Source organism: Phasianus colchicus, chromosome 3 (assembly GCF_987193195.1).
Source record: "Phasianus colchicus chromosome 3, bPhaCol1.hap1.1, whole genome shotgun sequence".
In the NCBI taxonomy this organism is placed as follows: Eukaryota; Metazoa; Chordata; class Aves; order Galliformes; family Phasianidae; genus Phasianus; species Phasianus colchicus.
In genome coordinates, this window is record NC_143438.1 from 92908202 (window position 1) to 92931735 (window position 23534).

At 40.8% G+C, this 23534-nt stretch overlaps 1 protein-coding gene across 13 annotated transcripts in view; it reads left to right on the top strand.

Moving 5' to 3' along the window:
- ADGRB1 (adhesion G protein-coupled receptor B1) overlaps positions 1-23534 on the top strand; it is a 275593-nt gene that overhangs the window by 238939 nt on the left and 13120 nt on the right. For 8 of the 13 annotated variants that reach the window (XM_090138075.1, XM_090138073.1, XM_090138077.1 and 5 more), the window contains 7 exons: positions 3768-3866; positions 11155-11326; positions 12304-12399; positions 16283-16337; positions 19943-20622; positions 21735-21770; positions 23292-23396. In XM_090138075.1, coding sequence (XP_089994201.1) covers positions 3768-3866; positions 11155-11326; positions 12304-12399; positions 16283-16337; positions 19943-20622; positions 21735-21770; positions 23292-23396 — 1243 coding nt within the window. The remainder of the gene's footprint in view (positions 1-3767; positions 3867-11154; positions 11327-12303; positions 12400-16282; positions 16338-19942; positions 20623-21734; positions 21771-23291; positions 23397-23534) is intronic. The other 5 variants (XM_090138083.1, XM_090138082.1, XM_090138079.1 and 2 more) reach the window with 3 other exon arrangements.

Genomic DNA, 23534 nt, shown 5'->3' on the forward strand with positions numbered 1-23534 from the left:
CTGGAAAGTCAATGCTGAAATAAATCATTTATTGGATTAGCAGAGCAGCGAGTTGCTGCTTATCAGTCTGTCCCTCTTTAAGCTAAACTGCACACAGAAGGATCTTATTTAATACCTATCAGCTGGTTATTGATCATACTCACAGTTATACTTTGACAACAAAGCCAACAAAGCAAAAAAAAAAAAAAGAAAAAGAAAAAAAGTCCTTTTTCTGATGTTCTTTGTTTTTTCTTTCTTTTCTCTTTTTTCCCCCCTTTCATGTCCGTGTGTGTGTGTGCAGCACTTTTAAGCCTTCTCTGTGCTAAGTGATTTTGTTCTCCTTTCCAAGTGCACCCGCTGAGATTGGGGGGATGCTTTTGGGATCCCCGATGCTCCCTCCCTTTAGCTAGCCACTTCTGGCCTGGGCTTGGGAACCGTGTTGGAGGGTAGATCTGAAGATAATCAGACTGAGTCATGGCCTCGGACATGTTTGGATCTGAGGAGATGGTATAAAGAAACGTTGTGTTTCCTTTAGCAGAGGCAAGAAGTATGGTTCAGTGTTGGAAAAAAAAAATAAAATAAAATAGGGAAGTCCCCCCAAAAAAGGAGGGGAAATTGACCTGTTGAATGAGGAGCCCAGCACATATACCGCAGACTGGTTGTCATTAATAAAGTAGCGTTAACAGCTTCTGCAAAATAATACCTGAGACACAATAAGTCTTGCCCTATAGTTAACAGAGGAAATCGTTGTGATTACTGATGTCATGAAACTTTGACTTTCTAAAGGCATTCATCCGAAATATCTTTATACATATATCAGAAAACGAGGCTATGGAGAGGTAGATGTGGTTACATGGAGAGCTTGCACATTGCACATGGATGCCCCAAATCCTTTCCAGGCAAATATCCTGTGCTAGAGATGGGGAGAAAACCCTTGCAAGAGGTTCTCAGCAAATACCTGCTTGCAGTGCTCCAGTATTTCCCCAAGGTTGACCATCCTTCTGCAGTCAGCTGCACCAATAGCATCTTTAGTCTTGTTGACATGAGTGCTACTAAAAGCAAATGTTTTCATGCTGGATGCAGGGACCTTTAAAATGAATTTTAAATTTATTCAGCCAACGTTTATTCCAGAAGCATTTGTGTGCTTATGCAGTCAGGGAAGAAGAATGAGACTATAGGGTGTATTCACAAATTTTAGCCTGCTGAGTTTAATCTCCCCAGGCTTCCTTTGTAGCCATTGGAAAGAGACAGGAGCCATGTTTAGTTTTCCCAACTTGTCCCTTAGAGGAGCTTTACTTCTTTTATCCTTCTGCTGATTGACTTGAGAAAGTTTGCTCCAACACCTTGTGTGAAACATTCTCTGTGTGTGTTGCTGGGGTATGGCAGAGCTGGATGGTTAGTGCCAAGACAAATAATTGGGAAGATAATGACTATATTAAAATAGGGACAGATTTGGATTGCCCTTCATCTGGAAGCGTTTCATGTTGGAAACATGGGCTGTGCGTGGTGTAAAGCACTGTTCAATATCTAGTAGCAAAGTCCAGGCTCCACAGTACACACAGTCTGTGAGTTGTTCGTGGATACTTAAGAGGAAAAAAAAGCTAAATTAAATGAATGCATTATTCATTGTGGTTGTTCCATTAGCTACCCTATCATACATACATGCACCAATATAAACCTAGCATGGAAATTCAGTATATTAACAACCTCAAGCCCCAGAGTAGAACGAATTAGAATACAAATGTACCCACATCTATGCCTACTGCTTACAACTTTCTGCATAAATGCACCCAACAGCAATTACAGTTGTGTGTTATAGTGGTCTTTTGGCTGGTTCTTTGTGATTCAGTGTCATTCATGTTTCTCTGGTACAGTTTTCCATCAAATTCCTTGAATCAATCTATTTTCTTTTTGCTGCCTATCTCTGCCTCTCTCTGTCTCTCTGCTTATCTGTTCTTTGTGGCTTATAGGTCTGGGGATGGACCATGTTTTTTTTTAAGGGTCATGCACTTAATGCCTCTGAAGACCCACTTTATCTTTAGTTCAGCCACTGGATTTACACCATTCTGCCTGGAAGATAGGAATTTATTGACATGGGAACTAATTTTCTCTGTGTCTCAAGGCTGAAAGATGCTGTGAGACATCTTAGTTATGAGTCCTTATTTTGGAAGGCAGTGATGGCTTATGTCACTGTAACTAATTCAAAGACAATGAATAGCCATTAAATTAAGCTCAATGACCACTAGGAACACTGATAATGCTGTGTTGGTGTTCATAGTTGTGTTCTTTTTGCAGTGAGACTGAACACAAAGCCATAAATGTTAGGAAACCATCAGCTAAGTTTCTTAATCTCTCTCCCAGCTGTAAAAACCCAAGGTCTGGTACTTCCAAACATCATGAACTTGACTGCCATCACCTAGGAATGATAGACATGCTAACATCAGTGATGCTTCTCTGATATCAGGCACTGTGTGTAGGTCTGTAGGATGTTTTGCAGTCTCCTGCCCATTTTCTATGCCAGATCTGATGTGGGCAGCATGGATCTGTGCAAACCAGGCAGTGAGTGAAAAGTAGTAAATTCTGGAAAGAAAAAGGACCAGTCATTGACTCGTGTGGCTTCTAAGCTCCCAAGTAACAACTGGCTGTTAATGCGTATCAACATCTAAAAACTGTGGACATTCCCTTCCCTAAGTCCTCAACACATTATGTACCAGCAGCCCACAACAGCCTGTCTCTATGATTGATCTCCTCCAGAAAGAGGGAGCAACCTACACGAACAAGTCTCAGGGTTCATTCCAAAGATATTTTCAGCTCCAAAACAAGATTTGAGAGGAGAAATATCTCAAAAGTAGTCAGTGCGTCCACTCTCCTGAGTTTAAAACTCATAGGGCTTCTCCAAGAGCAAACTGATGGTCTGACAAAACACCCCTAATTTCAAGGACATATGCAGCTGTTGTATGTGCATGCTCTTAGTCATAGATGAAGCCACCAAAGAGTACCTTATCTCCTGGTGTTGTCAGCTGCCAAAAAGAAAAATGTTTTTTTACAAAAAGGCACTGGCACAGTTTGCCCAGAGAGATGGTGGATGTCATGTCCCAAGAGATATTCAGTCAAGCTGGATGGGGCTCTGAGCACCCTGATCTAGCTGTAGGTATCCCTGTTCATCGCAGGGGAGTTGGACTAGATGGCCTTCAAAGGTCCCTTTCAACTCAAATGAACAAATGATTCTATGTTATGGGTGTCTCCACCGAGGTGAGGACTTGCACACAAGGGCCACTGGAGGAAACGTGTTATCCTTTGGGAAACAGGCTAAGTAGTCCCCACAGCCCTACTTCTTGCCTTCTACTGTACAACCCTGCCACCGTTTTTTGTTTTGGAGCAAAAAGGCCAAGAGGGAAAAAGAGCAATTTCTCAAAAAAACAAACCAAAAGAAGGAAGTGAAGATTGGGAGAGCAGTACTGGTTTCTCTTCCGTGGGTGCCAGAGAGAGACACCCTGAATCTGGTAAAACTTTCACCAACACAGTTCCACCCTATCCAGCGGCACCAACAATGCCTCCAAGTCATACATTTTCCCATTGCCCGCATCTGGAGTGGTACAGATGAGAGAATTTTATTCCTGCCTGTCTTTCATTTTTCTTTTCAAACTGGGTATGGTTGGTTGGTTCCCTTTTCTTCTTTCTTTCCTTTGTTCTTTCTTTCTTTTGGCTTCTCTTTCCCTTTCCTTTGTACGTTTGTGTTCATGAGCAAAGTGTTTTGTTTTGTTTCAGTCTTTTGGTTTTAATTGCAGTCAGATGGCAGTGCCCCTTTACGGCATGACGCTCAAATGTTCCAAGTGTGGAGTAGTTTCTTCTGCTGAAGTTTCGGCCACAGCCACCAGTAACGCCATGTTAGTTCCTCTAATTTCAACTTCTTTTCTTTCTTTCTTTCCACTTTCTTTTATTTTTATTATTATTTCCCTCATTCATTTCCCCCCTCCCTCACCAGTTCCTGTTTGTTTTTCTCTCCCCGTGTCCCTGCCCACTTCCCTATATCCCCACCTCTCCTTGACCTCATTCTGTGGGCCATGAGTAGTGTAGGGCTTATTCAGTGTCCTTGAAGCAAAAGCTGAGGAGCTGGATCCTCAAAAGCACTCTATGACATGCCTAGATTGAAGCATGTGAGCAGCCCATGGAAGACAAAGGGACTGGGTATATATTTCATGCCCCAATTCAATTTAGTTCCTTAAGTTACGGACTTAAATTTTTCATTTCTGTTAATTTTATAGATAGAATGGGGCTAGTTTACCTTCAGCATATGCTTGAGTTTTTTACTCCAGTGAGACTGCAGAGCTCTGAAGATGATTTAAGTCTATTGGTGTTTGGTATTTTTCTCTTCTAAGTGGCTGGAGTTAAGTTTAATACCTCACAGGGCTGCATTTCTGATCTGATAACTGTTGACTGTCTCTCTTTTGTACCCTTAAAAGCACTTGGAATTAGTTCTCAAAATCTGAAAGCGTTTCATGGCTCTGCGTTATGAAAGTCAAATGCTGTTAAATCTCTTCCTACACGCAACTGGAATTAGTTAAAAAAAAAATTAAATTATGAAAATGTCAGGGGTTTGTTCTGCTGGAGAAGTTGTTGCTATTTATATTGTTGGCTTTCCTCCCAAAGGTTAAGGTAGGAGGGAGAGCAATGAGGAAAGATCTGTCTTTCCCCATTCCCTGTCTGAAATTGTGTTATTTACATCCTTTCAAGGTGATGCTATATTTTGATTTTGATGTTTACAGTAATGCCTATGAAGTATGTGCAAAAGTTTCAGACATTTTCAATTTGTAAAAATCCTAGTTTTAATTAAGCTAACAAAAAATAGACAGTTGAGAGCCAAATCTCAAAATGCAGAAATGTGAAACAAAATCAAAATGTGAGGATTTCTCTCTGCTTATTTATTATTATTATTATTTTTATTTTTTCCCGAAAACAGCTGTTTCTAGAAAATCCAAAGCAGGTTAGGGAAAAATACATATTTCTGATTGTTGTTAGAAAGAAAATTTGCCATCACCTCATTTAAGACGTAACAATTTCTATGAGAAGCAAAACCTAAACAAATTCCTATTTATTTATTTATTTTATTATTCCCAAAGAAAACCTAAAAAATTCCTATTTATTTTTTACTGCCAAGCTTGTTCATTTACCTTTTGCAACAGTGCCCAGCTGAGATGCTGAAATGGCACTGGTCCAGGCATGCATACCACGAGTCTGGAATTAGCAGGTCACTGCATTTTGATTTCCTGTGACTGCAGAGGAATGCTAAACCAGCAGAAGCCTTACTATTAAAAAAGTTAGTTGTTAGATAGGAGAGGCTTTCAGTTCATAGTAAATTCATTTATAAAGTAAAGCAGTCTCCAATCCTTCTTCCCTATTGCCTGACATTGGTCTTTCATAAGTCATACATTCTGATTCATCGTCAACTTAGAAAAAAAAAGAGATATGAAATCCAAATTTCCTACTTGTCCTGCTTTTCTGATATAGGTAGTTTGGTAGAGGTTAGAGGACCCATGTAAAAGAATATATCTTTTCTTTTTGCAGTAGATAGAATACCTTTAGAAGGTTAATGCCAGTACATCCTGTGCTATTATCCTTGCAAAAGGAGCTATACGTTAATTAGTAAACTCATCTCTCAACTGACCTTTTTTCTCCCCTTCATTCTGAAGCTGAACTGTTTCCATTTTTCTTCCTCAAGGTCTATCATAAATAAGGTTATCAATAAGGCAAAGCCTTAACTATGCTTCACTATACTTCATGTCACTGCCACCGTTCTGCTGGCCTTGACTCAAACCTTGGGCCAGCTTTCCCATACCATTTTGAGATCTTGTAGTATAAACCAGATACAATGAGGATACCTAGCTCCTCTCTGATATTGAATTAGCCATAGCTGCTTGGTAGAGAATAAATCAGGGATGTTTCTGACTTAGTCCTTCTGAGGTTCTCCATGCCCTTTCCCACTCACCTCCCATAGGTTTCATAGACTCATCCCTGAGGTAGCATGAAGTGAAAGAATATAACTTCTATCCAATTTCTTGAAAAAATCAGAGAGGTTTTCAGCAGCTCTTCATGGTAATATCTGTGTCTAACAGAGAAGGGATAAGAAAAAGAATCTGTAACCAAGTAAAAACATGGTAAGCCCTGGTGGTAGAGCTGGTAGCAATCATGACAGAGGAGAAAAAAATATCCATTGGAAATCATGCAATTTCTTACCTAGGGAAATGATAAAAGGAAAATTGTGGATGTCTGTGATCTGTAAACATAAGCCAGGCTTGACATTTGTGGGTTAAAATAAAGCCTTCCTTACTGACTTCTTTGAATAATAACCAGGCTGTACACTGCCACTGGAAGACCTCTGTTCCCATCTTTCTTTTAATTGTTACTTCAGCCTGTGAAATACTGCTTTATAACTCATTTATCTTTGCTACTCAGACAGGAGCACTTCAAGGACATATGATTTCTTTCTATTTGCTCTGAAAGTGGATGGTCCCTGAAGATACCAGGAATTGCTATTAGAAGGAAGGGAGGAAGGAAGGAGGAAGAAGGAAGGAAGGAAGGAAGGAAGGAAGGAAGGAAGGAAGGAAAGAAGGAAGGAAGGAAGGAAAGAAGGAAGGAAGGAAGGAAGGAAGGAAGGAAGGAAGGAAGGAAGGAAGGAAGGAAAGAAGGAAGGCAGGCAGGCAGGAAGGCAGGAAGGAAGGAAGGATAGAATTTTTGCCAAACAGTGCATTGCAAATATAGAAACTCAAATTTTGAATATAGGGAAGAGATTGGTTCGAGTCTATGGCCTTGGCACAGCATATTTGTCTTTCAGGCAGCCCATGCAAGGGTCTGTCAAAATCATGGAGCCCTCATAACTTTGTGCATCATCCATCTTGCACCATCTGATTGTATCAAATCTCCCATCTAAGGGGTTTACATTTTTTCTTGGCTCAAAGCCATTTCCAGAAGTCTTGGACACTGATATATGCATATATATTTTTTTTCCAGTATTGTGATTCTAGTGAACCACTTCCATGTGAATCAATATTTTTGTACATGGCTGGTTTTATGAAGGAAGCTGTTCATCAGGAACAGCGTTGTTTGCATAGTTAAATGAATTCAAAATTGAATCCTTAACCTGTGGACAATACTCAGGCCCTATGGGTTCTTGGACTGTCAAAGAACTATTTTCCTTATTAAGGATGAATAATCAAGAAGTGTGCCCATAGTTACTTCATTTCCTATCTGCCTAATTCACAGGCATTTGATCTCCTGTATTCTTAGTCATATTGTGAAGATAGCAGTAACTGATAGAAGAATCATCTTCTGGAGAAAACAGAAATAATGTCTTGTGTTTCTCTGCTCCCCATACATGGTAACAGCATGGGGACTCTCTTTGTAAGTTGCAGATTTCCTGTCTTAGTTCTACACACATTGAGTTAAAAGAAGTTGCTTGGAAACTTCTCCAGCGGATCTCCAGGATCTGCTTTCTGAAAGTTATTTCTTTACAAAGTTATTTTTCCTTCTTCTCTTTCTTAAACTTGGTGTACTAGCTGTCCTGTCAGCCTTGAGTAATGAGAAGAATTGATCGTTTACATTTTCATAATGGCCTTTTATATCATTGTTAACATGCACTGTGCTCCATTGCATTTGTCCATTGTCAGGGCACAGGCCTTTAGATCTTCATGTAGATCTTTATTTCCAAAAGCCCTTTTTTTGCTCTTTCCATTGTTATTCTAACTCCCATCAGTATATCCTGCTATTTATCTATTTTTTTACTTATTTATCGCAAAGATGAAGTCTCCTAAGGATGCCAGTTAGATAAAGAACAAAACCACATCTAGTTTTTGATATATTGACCAGTGGCTATCACCAGCTCTCTGCCAGAGCTGGGTTTAGAGGTTAAGTCTTTGCTAGATAAAGCTGTGGAAAACTTCAATGCATGGCCATGTTGTTACATAGCCTTGTAAATATACTTGGTTACAATGTGCAGTGACATGACCATATCCCATAATAATGCACTTTCTCTGCAATGCAGCAGTAACACAGCGTGATGGGGCAGAGAAATGTGATCTTACAGCAGTGCTGCTGAGTAACGTTGTCATATGGTGGTCATCAGGCAATAAGCCAGCATTATGCTTCCACAGTGCAATGTAATGATATCCCCTTGATATTTGTCACTCACAATTAGTGCTGTCATGTATGTAGTCAATAAATCAGGATTAAATCAGTAGGATAAGTGTCTTCTTCATCTGCCAGCTAAAGGGACTGGCCCTTTGTCTCAGGCAATAAAAATCTTGGATTAATTGATCATAGATAACCCATAATGAAGAGCTGTTAAGTAATCAGAGTGTTGTTACATAATAAATCATCACTTCATCACACAGCATGTGGCACCATAACATGATGCTTCTTAGGTCCTGTAAATTTTTATGGTACTTTCTAAGGATGCCTCCTACAAAGAGGCAGACAGAAAAGTGGCAGAAGTATGAGTTCTGCTATGTATTCAGCTCGCAGAAGTAGAATTAAGTACAAATCACAAGAAACCCATTTATCTTTCCCCGAGTTTTCTTTAGAAATTTCAATCCTGATATGATATTTTTAATGGAACCTTTTATTATTATTATTTTTTTTTAATTTAATATTTCAAAATCTAAGCCAAGCTCTGAAAGTTAAATTAGAGTAAGTTATAGTGCTATGACCCATTTCCATCTGTTGCCTGAGAATAAAGTTTATGCCTTAAATGTCAAGGAACATTTCGCTAACATTTGTAAGGGAAGAATATTGTTAAGAAGGTATCTGCAAGATGAATCACAAAGAAGACAGAAAGTCAGACTGTAATCTTAGGTGATGTAAGACAGAAGCTGACTCAGTTGAAAAAATTCTGATTTACACCAACTGAATATCTGGCATAATATTGTTGCCATCATCTGAGTTGGAAGTGTGAAGAGGGCAGTGCTGGTATTAAGGTTGCTTATGTTGGAAGCAATGATGAAATCCACCTCAATGCAGAACCCAGGATGTAGGGCTGGGAAAGACTCATTGAGTCCAGCGTAAAAACAACAGGAGCTTTAAAGGGTTCCCTTCATAGTTAAGAAATAATAGCATCCATGTTGTGGGTAGCATCTTGAATCCAGATCCACATCGTTATCAACTTGATGTGGCTTTTCTTTCAAAGAATGGGAAATCCCATGCGAATATAGATCTCTGGTTCAGGCAAATACATACGATCAAATCCACTCTCAGATATGGTTGGCAGGTGCATTGAAGTCACATCTAGAGTGGCTGTTCTGGAGCAAACCTCATCTTTTCATTTAGCTTTTCTGCGCCTTTGATTTTTACTGCGCTTACTGCTTTGCCAATTTTATTAATGCACCGTTGCAAATGAAAGCAATGAGAGATTTCAGTTACTTCAGTATAATGAGACACATTTCAGTGGGCTAGGAGAGAAGTGGAATTAAATCATCTGCTTGGCAGTTGTTTGGTTGAGAGCTGTCTTTGGCTGGTGGTTCCTTTTTTTTAATAATGCATTAAAATTATAGTTCCTATCAGACATTAAAGTTTAGTTTATCCTATATAAAATTATACCTACATTATATCATGGCCCTTATCTTACAAGGAAGCCTCATAATGCTTAGTTTAGTAGAAAACAGTCTATGCCATTTAATTGCTCCTGTAGGGAAATCACATTGATTAAAAGGAGCACATCTGAACCTGAACAGTTTGTAGAAATATTTGCAATCAAAGCATCATTATGATTACAAAAATAACCCGTCACTCCAGTATGTGGTAATTACAGCAGAACAGATGTAACAGTCCTTGAAAAACCCTGTAACTGAAGCCATGACATTATGTCCTGATGCTCATACCCGTGTCCAAGCTCCAGCTTTGTTCAGGTAGAACTCTCACTGAGGTTCACGAGAGTGATATCTGGATAACCAGCAAGTAAACATTAAAATCTTGATCACATATCAGAAAATGGTAAGCAAGCTCCATGTACCTACTGTAAACTGTGTGTCACAATACATGTCCTGTAATTTATTGTGTTGCCTGTATATATTTGTTAGTAAATAGGCTGAGGTTTTCTACTCAGGAAATCCTGAAACTCAACTTGTTATTTGCTTGGTGCATAGGTCGACTTCTGTTTTTTTTTTGGTATAAGACCACAAAGAAATTCTCCTGATACTCTTGGTGCACCACATATGTAGGACAATAGGTGGCCTAAAATCTCCATAACTTGCTGTTAAAGTTATTTTGGTGAGATAGTTGAGTGGCTGAATTGTCCATGGAAACAAAGCTGCTTTCTCATTTGTAAAGCCATTAGTCATAAAAAAAGGTGGATGCTCACATGGCAGTACTAACCTTGCAGAAAGTTTTCTCTCTTGTAAATTAACAATTGCAAAATCTCAAAGGATTTTAATGCAGCATTTCCCCCCAAGAACTATTGTTTCCAACCCTTGCTAAAGGTAGAAGCAACTGCAGTTTTTTTCAGTGCATTCAGATAAGGAGATCACACAAGAAAACTAAAAAATTCCAATTCAGAGTTATCTGAGTTACATTTCCTGATGCTCACAGATGTAGAATTGTAGGGACCATCAGCTACAGAGAAAGGGAGTAACAGCAAAATGCCATTCTTCACATCAGCTCAATGCTTGTCTGTTTTAGTTACTTGAAACTGTGACACGTCCCCACTTGTTGGTGTCTTCCATGTGCTGTGGAAGTCCAAGTGTCTGTAGCCTGAGTACTGACAGCCATCGTGACAAACCAGCCTCTGCTGCAACTGTTCCCCTTCCCCCTGGCAACCTACAGTGACTGTATTTTGTCTCCTCTCCTTGGGAAATGTCATCATTGTGGTCTAGTGACAGAGTGGGAAGGGCATGAGGGGAGGAGTGAGGTATCTGCATCCTTCCTCCCCACCTCAAGTTTTATGCATGACTGCACCATTGGCTAGTAGTCCCTCCCATGGAAATGTGTGTCACCTGTTTTGGTAGCGTGAGTGTGCAAAGCATCTTCCTGCTTCCCTGTGCCTGGGGCTCAGAAGACATCTAGCACAAGTATGCATTTGCTGGACAAGTCTTCTGAAGCCCCATGGGATCAGGAGGCTGAATTAGCATCCCACATGGGAGCAAGTGGGGCTGAAGTGAGGCTGAATTCTCTTTTCCTCTCCCTTAACAGGGCATCCCTTTGGAGCTCCTGTGTGGTCCTGCCCCTCCTGGCGCTCACCTGGATGTCTGCAGTTCTGGCAATCACAGATCGGCGGTCAGCGCTCTTCCAGATCCTTTTTGCCGTCTTCGACTCATTGGAAGGTTTTGTCATTGTGATGGTCCATTGTATCCTTAGGAGGGAGGTGAGCAGAATGACATGTTCTCTTTTATATAACCAGCATACTTACAATAGAAAATATCTAAAAAAGGCTAATCAGCCTGGTAACTTTTCTAATCCTACGAGCTTCTGCATTCTTGTAGGCAGTGACCAAAGAAATGACCATGCTGTTATCAGTCAAAAGATGGAATGCAAGCAAGAATGAATCAGTGGTTGCCATGCTGAGTGGAATGCAATTTGGAGGACATTCTTAATCTACCATTTCACCCAACTGAGATATCAGTTTTGGCTTGTTAAACATTAATGTTTCCAGAATGTTTACACGCCTCCAAATATGGAATCTTAAGGAAATCAAATTTTCTTATTTGATTTTGAGAAGAGCAACTTGCACCAAGGTTAACAGAATGTTTATATGTTGGCAATAGCACCTAGATATTCAAGCTAGAAAGTAATGTGAGCAATAAACAGGTGAGGAAATTGAGTAAATTTTCTCCGGCCTCCCTGTGGAGACTTAAAATGGTAAAGTATAACAGGGAAGAAAAGGAATAATTTTTTATGAATAACAGAGACAGGGAGCCTTTTTTTTTTTTTCTCAGTATTCATTTTATCTTCTTACAGTTCCTTTAAATTAAGTAAAACAGATTAATTCTTTATGTCAGACCAGTGAAATCAATGGAATTACACTACCAACTTGGCTGAGGTTGCTTCAACTAATTGCATTATGAATATGAGCCTGCATCTTACTCCCATTTTAGTCACTTGCATTTTTTTCTTCTTCGTTCATTTCAGTGAGCTTTGGATCAGATATATATTTCAGCTGATATAGGATCGTAATCAGACATTGCAGACACAAATAGAATGATTTATGTAATAGCATCCATCATAAAAGTAGCGTGAACTACCAAAGCTACATTTGTTGTTGTTGCTGTCAAAAGAATTTGATTTGTTTTGGTACTTCTGTCTGATTCTGACTCATGCAAATCCATTTGCTCTTTCCTGCAGGTTCAGGATGCTGTGAAGTGCCGAGTAGTAGACCGCCAGGAAGAGGGCAATGGAGACTCTGGGGGCTCATTTCAGAACGGACACGCTCAACTAATGGTAGGGAAAACTACTATCTAGTCTATTATTAAGAGACCTATGGGCATTTTTAACACTTAACTGATAAACAAAGGGCTCTGTCCACCATACATTTTGCAATAAACACTCTTTTTTTCCTTTAAACCTGCACTTGAACAAAAATAGCACAGACTCTTTCATAGAAGTCCTATTTCTTTTCATAATAACATTCAGGGGCTAGAACTTACACATGAAGTTTTGCATCCATTTTGGCGAGATCATTCTTTTTCCAGAAAACCAAAGGCAAAATATACCTCTTCAGTCTCCCAGATCTTTTCATCTCTATCATACTGCCTCATTCTAGCTGGAGCTGAGATGCAGCAGTTTAATTGATTTAATCACAGCATTTTGGATCATAGTCATTATTATAAAGATGCTGTTTCAAGCATATTTGTTTACATTGCTTCACTGGGAATATAGCTTAAGCACTGTAAACCTCAATCCTTTTGTGTAAATCCTTTACAAACAATCTAGATAAGACAGTAGGATAATAAACTGTGAGGAATCATCTTACATCTGCTCTGGTGTTATGATGTAGATTCTACAAGAAACATTTGATTTCTGAAATTGGAGTAACAACATCTGGACAATCACTTTCAGGATGTGAACAAAACATCCTGTTAGTATTAGACCTATATCACAACCTCATGAATTTCTGGCAGTCATTGCTGTCCTCAACTAAATCGTACAACTTGTGCTTGATTATGAGGTCTACTTTCAAAAGCACAATCTTTAGGTCAAAACATCAAGGCATTTAGTATCTTATCACATATCATAAATGTTTGTTAAAACACCTGCATTTTTTCTTATATAAATGCATAGTCTTCAGGTTTTCAGACTTCTTGCTATGCCTTTTAATGTGTAGTTATGAAGTCCCTTGTGTGCCTCATACATTTTCTCCTTCAATAACAGACAGTAATATCCTTCAATAAATTAACACACTGAGTTATTTTATTCTCCTTCTGTAAGACATCAAATTATTTCTATACTTTGCTATATGCCCTTCAAACTCAGTATCATTTAAAATTGTGGACACTGAATTTGTAATTCTATTGTTACCATCCCAAGAACTATATTCTGAAGTGTCAGATTTTTGTCCCTGTATACAATTCTCTGCTTTCATTTATCAGCCACCTTGCAAAATTCGACAAGTTTTTAGCTTTTGTTACTTCTGTACTATTGTTTGACGCGTTGAGAAGTAGCAAGCTTACAGTCACTTTCTTCATATCCAAGCACAAAGAACTCCCAAATCCAGACATGAATGATGGCTCACTACTGATATTTTAGAGGGGTACACTGTTATTTTACAGTGACTGAATTGTGCTGTAACCAAAGAATCATAGAATCACAGAATCATTACAGTTGGAAAAGTCCTACCATCCACCAATCTCCAATACTGCCATGTTCCTTAGTACCTCATCTCCACATTTCTTGAACAATTCCAGGACAGTGGCTCAACCACCTCCCTGGGCAGCCTTTTCCAGTGCCTAACCATTCTTTCAGAGAAGTAGTTTTTTTTTTCCTAATATCCAAACTAATGCACCTTGAGACCATTTCCTCTCATTCTATCACTGTTACCCAGGAGAAGAGACAGAATGGCCAGGGTTGGAAGGGACCTCAAGGATCATCTCCAACCCCCCCGCCACATGCAGGGCCACCAACCGCCCCATTTAATGCTAGACCAGGCTGCCCAGGGCCCCATCCAATCTGGCCTTGAACACTTCCAAGGATGGGGCATCCACAACCTCTTTGGGCAGCCTGTTCCAGTACCTCACCACTCTCTGTAAAGAACTTCCCCCTGACATCCAACCTAAATCTCTCCTTCCTCAACTTAAAACCATTTCCCCTCATCCTGCAGTTATCTACCCTTTCAAAGAGTTGATTTCCCTCCTGTTTGTAGGCTCCCTTTAGGTACTGAAAGGTTGCAATGAGGTCACCCCACAGCCTTCTTTTCTCCAGGCTGAACAAGCTCAGCTCCCTCAGCCTGTCTTCACAGGGGAGGTGCTCCAGTCCCCTGATCATCTTCATGGCCCTCCTCTGGACCCTCTCCAACAACTCCCTGTCTGTTTTGTACTGGAGGCTCCACACTTGGATGCAATATTCCAGATAGGGCCTCACAAGAGCAGAGTAGAGGGGAACAATCACCTCTCTGTCCCTGCTGGCCACCCCTCTTCTGATGGAGCCCAAGATACCATTTACCTTCCGAGCCGCAAGGGCACACTGCTGGCTCATATTAAGTTTTTCATCTCTCAAGACCCCCAGGTCCTTCTCCACAGGGCTGCTCTCAAGGACCTCTCCTTCCAGTCTGTAGGGATGCTTGGGATTCCACCGGCCCAAGTGCAAAACTCTGCACTTTGCCATGTTGAACCTCATCAAGTTCTTTCTAGCCTCTTGAGGTCCCTCTGAATGGCATCCCTTCCTTCAACCATGAGACTGACCCCTATCTCACCACAACCTCCTTTCAGAGAGTTGCAGAGGGCAATAAAGTCTTCCCTGACCCTCCACTTCTCCAGAGTAAAAAATCCCAGTTCCCTCAGCTGCACCTCATAAGACTTGTGCTCCTGTCATCTCAACGGCTTTGTTGCCCTTCTCTGAACATGCTCCACAACCTCGATGCCTTTCTTACAGTGAGAGGTCCAAAACTGAACATTGTACATGAGGTGTGGCCTCACCAGATCTGAGTACAGGGAACAATCATTTCCCTGCTGATAAATGGTAGAAAATGGCTTAACAATCATCTCCACCAACTCCCTCAGCACCCTTGTGTGAATCCCATCTGGCCCCATGAACTTGTGACAGTCTAGATGGAGTAGGTCTCTAACTGCCTCCACCTAAATCATGCGGGGTTTATTCTGCTCCCTGTCCCAGACTTCCAGGTCAGGGGATAGAGTACCCTGAGGTCAACTGGTCTGACTATTAATGACAGATGTAAAGAAGGCATTGAGAACTTCAGCCTTTTCATTGTCCTCAGTGATCACATTTTCCACCACATCCAGTAAAGGATGAAGATTCTCCCTTAGCCCTCCTGTTACTGTTGGTATGTTTGTAAAAAAATGTTGTCTTTTACTAAAATGGCCAGGTTGAGTTCAAGCTGGGCTTTTACTTTTTTAATTTTCTCCCTGCATATTCTAACAACCTCTCTGTACTCTCCCCAAGTTGCCCATCCCTTCTTTCACAGGAGGTAGACCTTCTTTTTCTCTCAGAGGCTCAGAAAAGTTACCTTTCTCAACCACATCAGTCTTCTTCCCTTTTGGCTCATCTTATAGCACACAGGTATAGCTTTCTCCTGCACCTGTAAGACTTCTTGAGGAGCATCTGGCCTTCAAGAAATCCAAGTCTTTGCAGGACAGCATTTTTACCATTACCTTTTCCGCTGATCTCAAAATCTTCTCAGTGTATTAAAAAAAGCTTAGCTGAGTAAATGGTTTTCCACAAAATCTTGTTGACAGGTATTAAATATACACTTTTCCTTTATTTTCTTATTGCTTGAGCTAGTGCAGGTTGTTCAGTTACATTTTTTCCTGAAGCTTTGTCATCAAAATGTGATAACATTTTTTCTGTGTGCCCATTTTAATATTGGTCTGATGTTACTTATCTTTGATTCCCATCAAATTCATTTTATGTTCCAAAAAAATTACTAATAAATAAGCAATAAAAAGGCTTATCTAAGTTCTGAGAGCCACATTTGGAAAAAATAACGCTCTGTTTGATTTGTTTCAAAGACTAAGCAAACTGTCTCTCCTCCACTCTTCCAGCACTGATTATGTCCGATTCTTGAATTAAAGCACTTTTTGCATTTTCCAGATGCTTTTCTTTTCCCCACCACCTCCTTTTGACCACATCTTCTGTGTTCTCTGTCTTTCAGACCGATTTTGAGAAGGATGTGGATATGGCTTGTAGATCAGGTGAGCACATCACAGGTGAGAATCGACAAGTGACCTGGTTTGGGGATTGAACTAGGCCATATATTTTTTCCTTTCTACTTGATTTGTATGTGTCATAGTGGCTTGCATGTGCATGTGTGGGCTGCCCTTACTCTCAATCCTGCCTGAAAGAAAGCAGTTCCCCTAATTTTCCCCTATACTTTGCTTGTCCTATTCCCCCACAGATCTCTTGACCATCTAGCTAAGACAAAAACTTAGCTCTGAAGTACGACTTCTTACCCATGGTCCTTGTAGCACAGTGGCAGAGAAGAGAATCAAGGAAGAGATGGGCTGCATCTCTTCCAGCTGTGATCCTTTTTTGCTTTAACACCTACTGATCAGGGCCAGCCTCAGGTAGCTCTGTGCTCAGTAGGTGTTTTTGAGGTCAGGAACCAGGAGAGCCTTCCCAACATTCCCACTGGCCCCATGCACACTTCTGGTGCAGTTCTAAGCTGCCTGTATATACGGAGTTGGGTCAGGTCTCTCCTCCTTTGCCTGCACTTCTCTCCTGTGTGTTCAGCCACACACATTCTGAAGATCTGCATGGGCAGACTGTCCCTTTCTCCAATAAATCCCTTTTTCCCCATGCCCACAGGGGTGTCTGCATCTTCTGAAGTCTCCTTTGCTGTCTGTTTGTCTCTGCAGGTTTTTTCCTCTCCTGCTCTTGGCATGCCTGAGCATTTGGCTGAGATTTTGTATTGTTATTATTATTTTTCCCTTTGGTAGATAGATATTTAGGTTTTTATTTACCTTCCCAGACTTCTCCCAAGCAAGAGAAATACCAGCTCGCTTGGCATTTGCATATAATTCACATCTTCCAAACCAGGATCTCCCCTAGCCAAGGACAGTACATACTGTGTGTGCAGTTCTCATCATGAGAAATTCTTTTTTTATCTTTCCATGTATTACTCTCTTTATTGCTCTTCCTTCCTTCCTTCTTTCCTTCCTTCCTTCCTTCCTTCCTTCCTTCCTTCCTTCCTTCCTTCCTTCCTTCTTTCCTCCCTTCCTTCCTCCCTTCCTCCCTTCCTCCCTTCCTCCCTTCCTCCCTTCCTCCCTTCCTTCCTTCCTTCCTTCCTTCCTTCCTTTCCCCCTTCCTTTCCCCCTTCCTTCTCTCCTTCCTTTCCCCCTTCCTTCCTTCCTTCCTTCCTTCCTTCCTTCCTTCCTTCCTTCCTTCCTTCCTTCCTTCCTTCCTTCCTTCCTTCCTTCCTTCCTTCCTTCCTTCCTTCCCTCCTTCCCTCCTATTTATTTATTTCTCTTTCCTTCTCATTCTGTCTCTCCCCCCTTTTCTATATCTAGCTATGTCTATATCTTTTTCTTTATCTAATCCATCATTTATTTATCTGCTTCTAATGTATTTATCTTGCATCTCTCCGTATATATCTTGCAATCACTTATTTATCTCTGTCCTCAGCTGTCTGTCTTGCTGTACCTGTTATTTATGTATTTCTATCTCTGTCAGCATTTATCCTTGTCGTTGTGTTTCTGTGTATTGTCTATCTCTGTCACTATCATTTATCTATCTAATATCTATCTATATCTTATTTATCTTCTTCTCTCTTTCTCTCAGCCTCACTCCCTCTCCCTGTGCCTATCATAGTCATAGTATATTTATCTCACTTATCAGTGTGATATCTTATTTCATGGTCTCTTTCTGTCCATTTATCTTTTTTTTTCAGGGTTGCTCCATTTTTTTTTCTATTTCTCTGTCTCATACTCCCTAATTGTATTTCTAGCTGACTCTCTCATCTCATTTATCTTCCTCCTTCCTTTCTGACACTGAAGACTTTGGTTCCAAAATGCCATGTGCAAAAGGCATGCTCATGAGACCAGATATGATTTGAATGCATGCTCAGCACACTTTGTGCTGAAAATCAAAGCAGACTCCATACTCCTACAATACAGGAGCCTTTCTTGAAGAATTTCTTGCTACCAAATCCCAGACAAAAGGCAGAAGACCCTTGATGAACAGCTCTCTAACAACCTGGATCTCCCTTCCTCTTCTCCCTCCCTTAAAGGCATACAGTTTTGTTAGGATTTACTCCATAGCTCAGTTTTGGAAGCTTACTGCTCCATGTTTGGAGATTGCCAAGCTTCTTCAAGCCTGCTTCAGGCAGGTGCTGTGAGCAAGATCAATAAACTTTACTTACCTTTAGCTTACTGACAGTGAGTGGTCTGAGTTCAGGATCATACTACTGCAGCTTATGGTATGAACACAGTATAATGCTCTGATTTATCCTAGTGTGCCCTCTAGCAACATTAAGATTACTGTGGCTGCCATAATTATGCCCTATGTGCTTAGCTTTCAAAGCTTGTTAAAAAAAGTCCCCGTGTTCCACTTGGCTTTTTTATTACCCTGTGTTCCCTGTAGTCTCTGTGCTCACCCAGCACCCTCACTCCCAATTTCATTTGATAGAAAAATGAGTATGCCCTCAGTCCCATGGAATTCTTTGGCCATGTGCTGCCTCTGTCATAAAATAGAATAGAGATCTTTTGGTTACCCCAAAAATGTTGGCTCCATTGGAAAAATAAAGTGGTAAAAAGATCTCAACATTTTATTCTGAGATGGGAGAAAGGGAGATGTGCATTTATTTCTCCTTTTCTGAGCTGAAACATTGGGTAAGTATCCTTCAGTGCCACATCATTTTGCCCCTATCTCACAGTCAGTGTTTTCCATCCCCTGGAGAAATTAAGGCTTGTGTCATAATCTTCTTAAGGTCTTTGTTGCCACCTGAAATCAACTGAGCAATAGATTCTTATTAGAAGTGAATAAGATGTTTTGCTGAAGACAGCGTTGTGTGGATATGAGTGTCTGTGAGTCTTGTATGTACCTCCTATGAGGCATGTTCACCTCATCCTCAGATGAAGGTTTTAATCTCCTACTTAGGAGTATTCATGGCACTCCTTTTTGTCCTCTAGGCACACAACAAATAATTATGTCTCACAGAGGCTTGGCATAATGATTGGAATGTAAAGCTTTCTGGAGAGTGAATCAGAAATTTCTAACAAAATGCGATGTGTTGTACACTATCAAATCTAATCCTGAAACTGTTCCTGGGAAAAGATCAACCTGAAGAATTTGAGCAAATTAAAACAAAGAAACAAACAAAACAAGGCATTTGAAATTCCTGATAATGCTGCATTTCAGCTGTTTTCTGAATCATAATCTTTTTTTGACATGAGATCAATCTTAAAATAAATACTGCTTCTCTGTAGGCTAGTATTTTACGTGTATGTGATGTTTGCTGTGTATTATATATATATATACACATGTACTACACACATATAATTTCTTTCTGAGATAATGTTATCAGTATGATAATATGTTTCAATGTAGTTTGGAGTTTTGGCCATGATTGGGTTGGGAAATTCTCAACGCAGAGGATTCTCTCAAAATGAGGAGTTTTTTTTTGTCTCTGGCTTTAGATTTGCATTCAGGATCCTGGACTAAAAGGAAAAAATATATATATGAAAATGTTTTGCCTCTATAGCCTCATTCTGAGAGGTCCCAGGGAACATGCCAGCATGGTGTGACTGCAGTGGGTATATTGATGTGTTAACCAAAGCTAAGATGCAGTGCTGAGGATACTTGTCTGTCTCTCTAGTGCTGAATAAAGACATCACAGCCTGCAGGACCTCCACCATCACAGGAACACTGAAGCGCCCATCACTACAGGATGAAGAGAAATTGAAGCTCAATCATCAGAAGGGGTCATCAAACTTTAACAGTCTTCCAGCCAATGTGTCTAAGTTGCATCTTCAGGGCTCCCCACACTACCTGGGGGCCATCAACCTGAATGAGTTCAGCAATCACAGTCTCACTCTGAAGAAGGACAAGAATCAACCACCCAAGTCTATCTACATCTGTGACGGGGACATCTTCAAGAAGTTGGACTCAGAACTGTCCCGGGCACAAGAACAAACACTGGACACCAGCTATGTCATTCTGCCTACCAATACATCTACCTTACGGGCCAAACCACCCAAGGATGAGAGCAAATACAGCATCAATATAGACCAGATGCCCCAGACACGGCTGATCCACCTTAGTATGGCTACCGACCCAGGTTTTGTCGTCAAAAGTCCTCCACGGGAACCTGTGACCATGACTTGCAGTGAGGTGCAAGGTTCTCCCATGATACAACAACAGCAGCAGCTGCCTCCACAGAATATCCCCAGCGAGTCACAGATTCCCAACAGCCTGTGTGACACAGGTGACTCAGGGAACTCAGGTGTGGTGTCCAAGAGTGAAACCGTCTCCACTCTCTCCATGAGCTCCTTGGAGGTGAGCATGGGAATTCCATTGCTGTTCCAAGCCCGTAATGTTCCCTGCCCTCAGTACTGGCTGCAACAGATTTTTCAACAGTGGATTGTTGAGCCAAATGTAGCCCACTGCATAGTGCCAGAATTATATTACTGTGAGAATTATATTACCTGGCAGGTGATACCATTTCTTAATTTTGTTTTAAAAACCCCTCACACATCAATTACTTCCACAGCTACAGCCTATGGTGTGATGGGCTGTCTTTTGCAACGTAATGCAAATTAAAATCAAAACTTTGGCGTGTTCAAAGCCTTCATTTTAGGACAAGGCACATGACATGTATTACCTTTTCTCCATCTATCCTCTTCTGTTTGCCATTTTGATGACTTCAGTTGTGACAAAGATAGGAAAATTGTCTTGATTGCAGATGTATCATAGAATCATCACAGAATGACTTGGGTTGGTGGAAACCTCAAAGATCATCTAGATCCAACTCCCCTGCCATGGACAGAGTTGCCAACCACTAAAGCAGGCACTAGGTCAGGTAGTCCATGACCTCATCCAGCCTGGCATATACTTAAGATATGACCCACAACTTTCTTTGCATCAAAAGGATGTCAGAGGTTTGGTAGAAGTGCAGCCCTCTCCTTCTTACCTGCAATAACTCAATATATATATTACCAGATCTCCCCAGTCTGTACATCTCACAGTGATGTCTGCCCTAGCTTTTGCATTTCTCAGCATCTGGCCATTTTCTTGCCTATTATCAGAGAGCAAGTTTTGGCCATTGCTGCCCAAATTTCAGTCTTCACTGACTGATGGTCAGGAGCTCTTGGCTGAGCCTTTTTATTTCCTTCCCATTCCATAAACCACCTGCAAGATCATAACTAGGACAGGGGTCTGAATTAGCCAAAAATCCATGTTCAGCCTTCCTTGGGTTTCAGTGTTTTTGTGAGTGATCCTTCTTATTGGCTGGCACTTTCCATCAAGACGAGCCAGAGAGACACTTTAAAGGTAAAGGAACACGTAAAAAGAGAAGGAGCCTCTCTGTTTCATCTATTGTGTAGTTCAGTCTGTGCCCATCAGTCCCTTACTAACCTTCACCACCCTCTCTTTTTCCTTTGAATCCCCAGAGACGGAAATCACGGTATGCAGAACTAGATTTTGAGGTGAGTACATCAATTTTTGAATGTGTTTCTTGAAGGGTAGGGAGAGAAAGAGGAATGCAGCTTCATTTTCTTGCCACCATCTTTGTTGAAATGCAGCCTTTGCCAAAGAAGTTGGAAAATGGTGGGCAGAAAGAGTTGTGCTGGCTGCTTAATAAGGCTTACCCTGTGCAGCTGAACAAATGGGTAAATTATATTGCCTCATGCCTTTGCATAAACACTTGTAAATGAAGATCCCATGTCAGAGTGCACAAGACTTGTAGCATCTCTTCTGCAAATAAGCTAGTGGAAAAGTGCTACAGGTGGCTGCAATGCACTCCTATTTAGGAAACACAAGTATATCCTTTGCTTGGTGACCTAAAATGCCTTGACTTTTGTGCCGAAGCTCTGTTGCATAACAGAAAGGCAAGTAATATGTCCACACTGTCACAAACCATGATCAAATCTGGGTTTTTGCACCTATTAATAAGCCTCACAGAATTAGCCTGGGGAGAATCAAAGAATCATAAAATCTTTTCAGTTGGAAGGGACCCTTAAAAGCCATCTAGTTCAACTCTTCTGCAATGAACAGGAATACCTGCAACCAGATCAAATGTTTTCCTTACATCCTATCTATAGTAAGGGAAATGCCTGTATTCACACTGAAAGGATGGAGTGGAAAGCTTTAAAAGAGTGCCTATGGGGCTACTGGGAGCTGGTGCAGAACATAGTCAAATTGTGGCATCCTTGATGGCAGAGCATTTTTTCCCCTTAAAAGCTGATGCCTTATTCCAAAACGAAGTCACACTGAGGGCCCAAGAGGAGTTGCCTTTAATGTAGAATCACTTTAGAGCTCAGGACTGGGAGCTTGTTCTGAAATTGAGTTACAGTGGGTGCATGTGAGCTGATTCATTTCTGTGCTGATCCTAAATTATATCAGCTACTTTCTCCAATTATAGACCGCTTGGCACAGCACGAGCAAGCAATCTTCACCATGCTCTTACACACAAAATGAAGCCTTTATAGAAATATTTCCTTCATCTCCTGGTCAGTAGAAAGTAAAAGTAAAATGCAGACAGACCAAATTACAAAGAAAATGAAACTGTGAAGTAACTGCTGGTAGAACTTATTTAGCCTAAATCCTACACATTCGGATAAGCTCTGAAAATGTTTGCCAAGGAAGTATGCTCCCAACAGAACAGGCATAGGGTCAGCAATCAGTTAAGAAAGATAACAGAGCTTCCTGAGTCAAGCTGGTAGACCAGTGTACAAATTTTGCAACATAGACAGCTGGTATTTGCAATTTCAGGACAACCATAAGCTCAAAAACTAAACTTCCTCACTTTCTCCCACTGTCTTATCCTGAAATTACAGTGTTGCATGTGGGTCCTCAGAGAATTTTGGAGCTGCTTTAGGGAAGCTGGATTTAGTCTGCAGTGAGATAGATCTACGTTTTAATAATGTACGTAGCTTTGAGAGTAGGAAATGTTGGTTTTGTACGGCTGAATAGGCTTTGCTGATCTGTGGCCCTTGCATTTTCCTCAGAAAATCATGCACACAAGAAAACGTCACCAAGATATGTTCCAAGATCTGAATAGAAAACTTCAGCATGCAGAGAAGGAGAAGGAGTCTCCAACAACGGACAGCAAGGTTAGTCATATACCTCTAGAGACACACTAGTGCCAGCAGGAGCATGGGAACATTTAGGAGCCATTCCTGAATGCCTTACCTTGAGTTTTGTGTACATTGCAACAAACACATGCACCACATTGGACATGGAGAGTCACA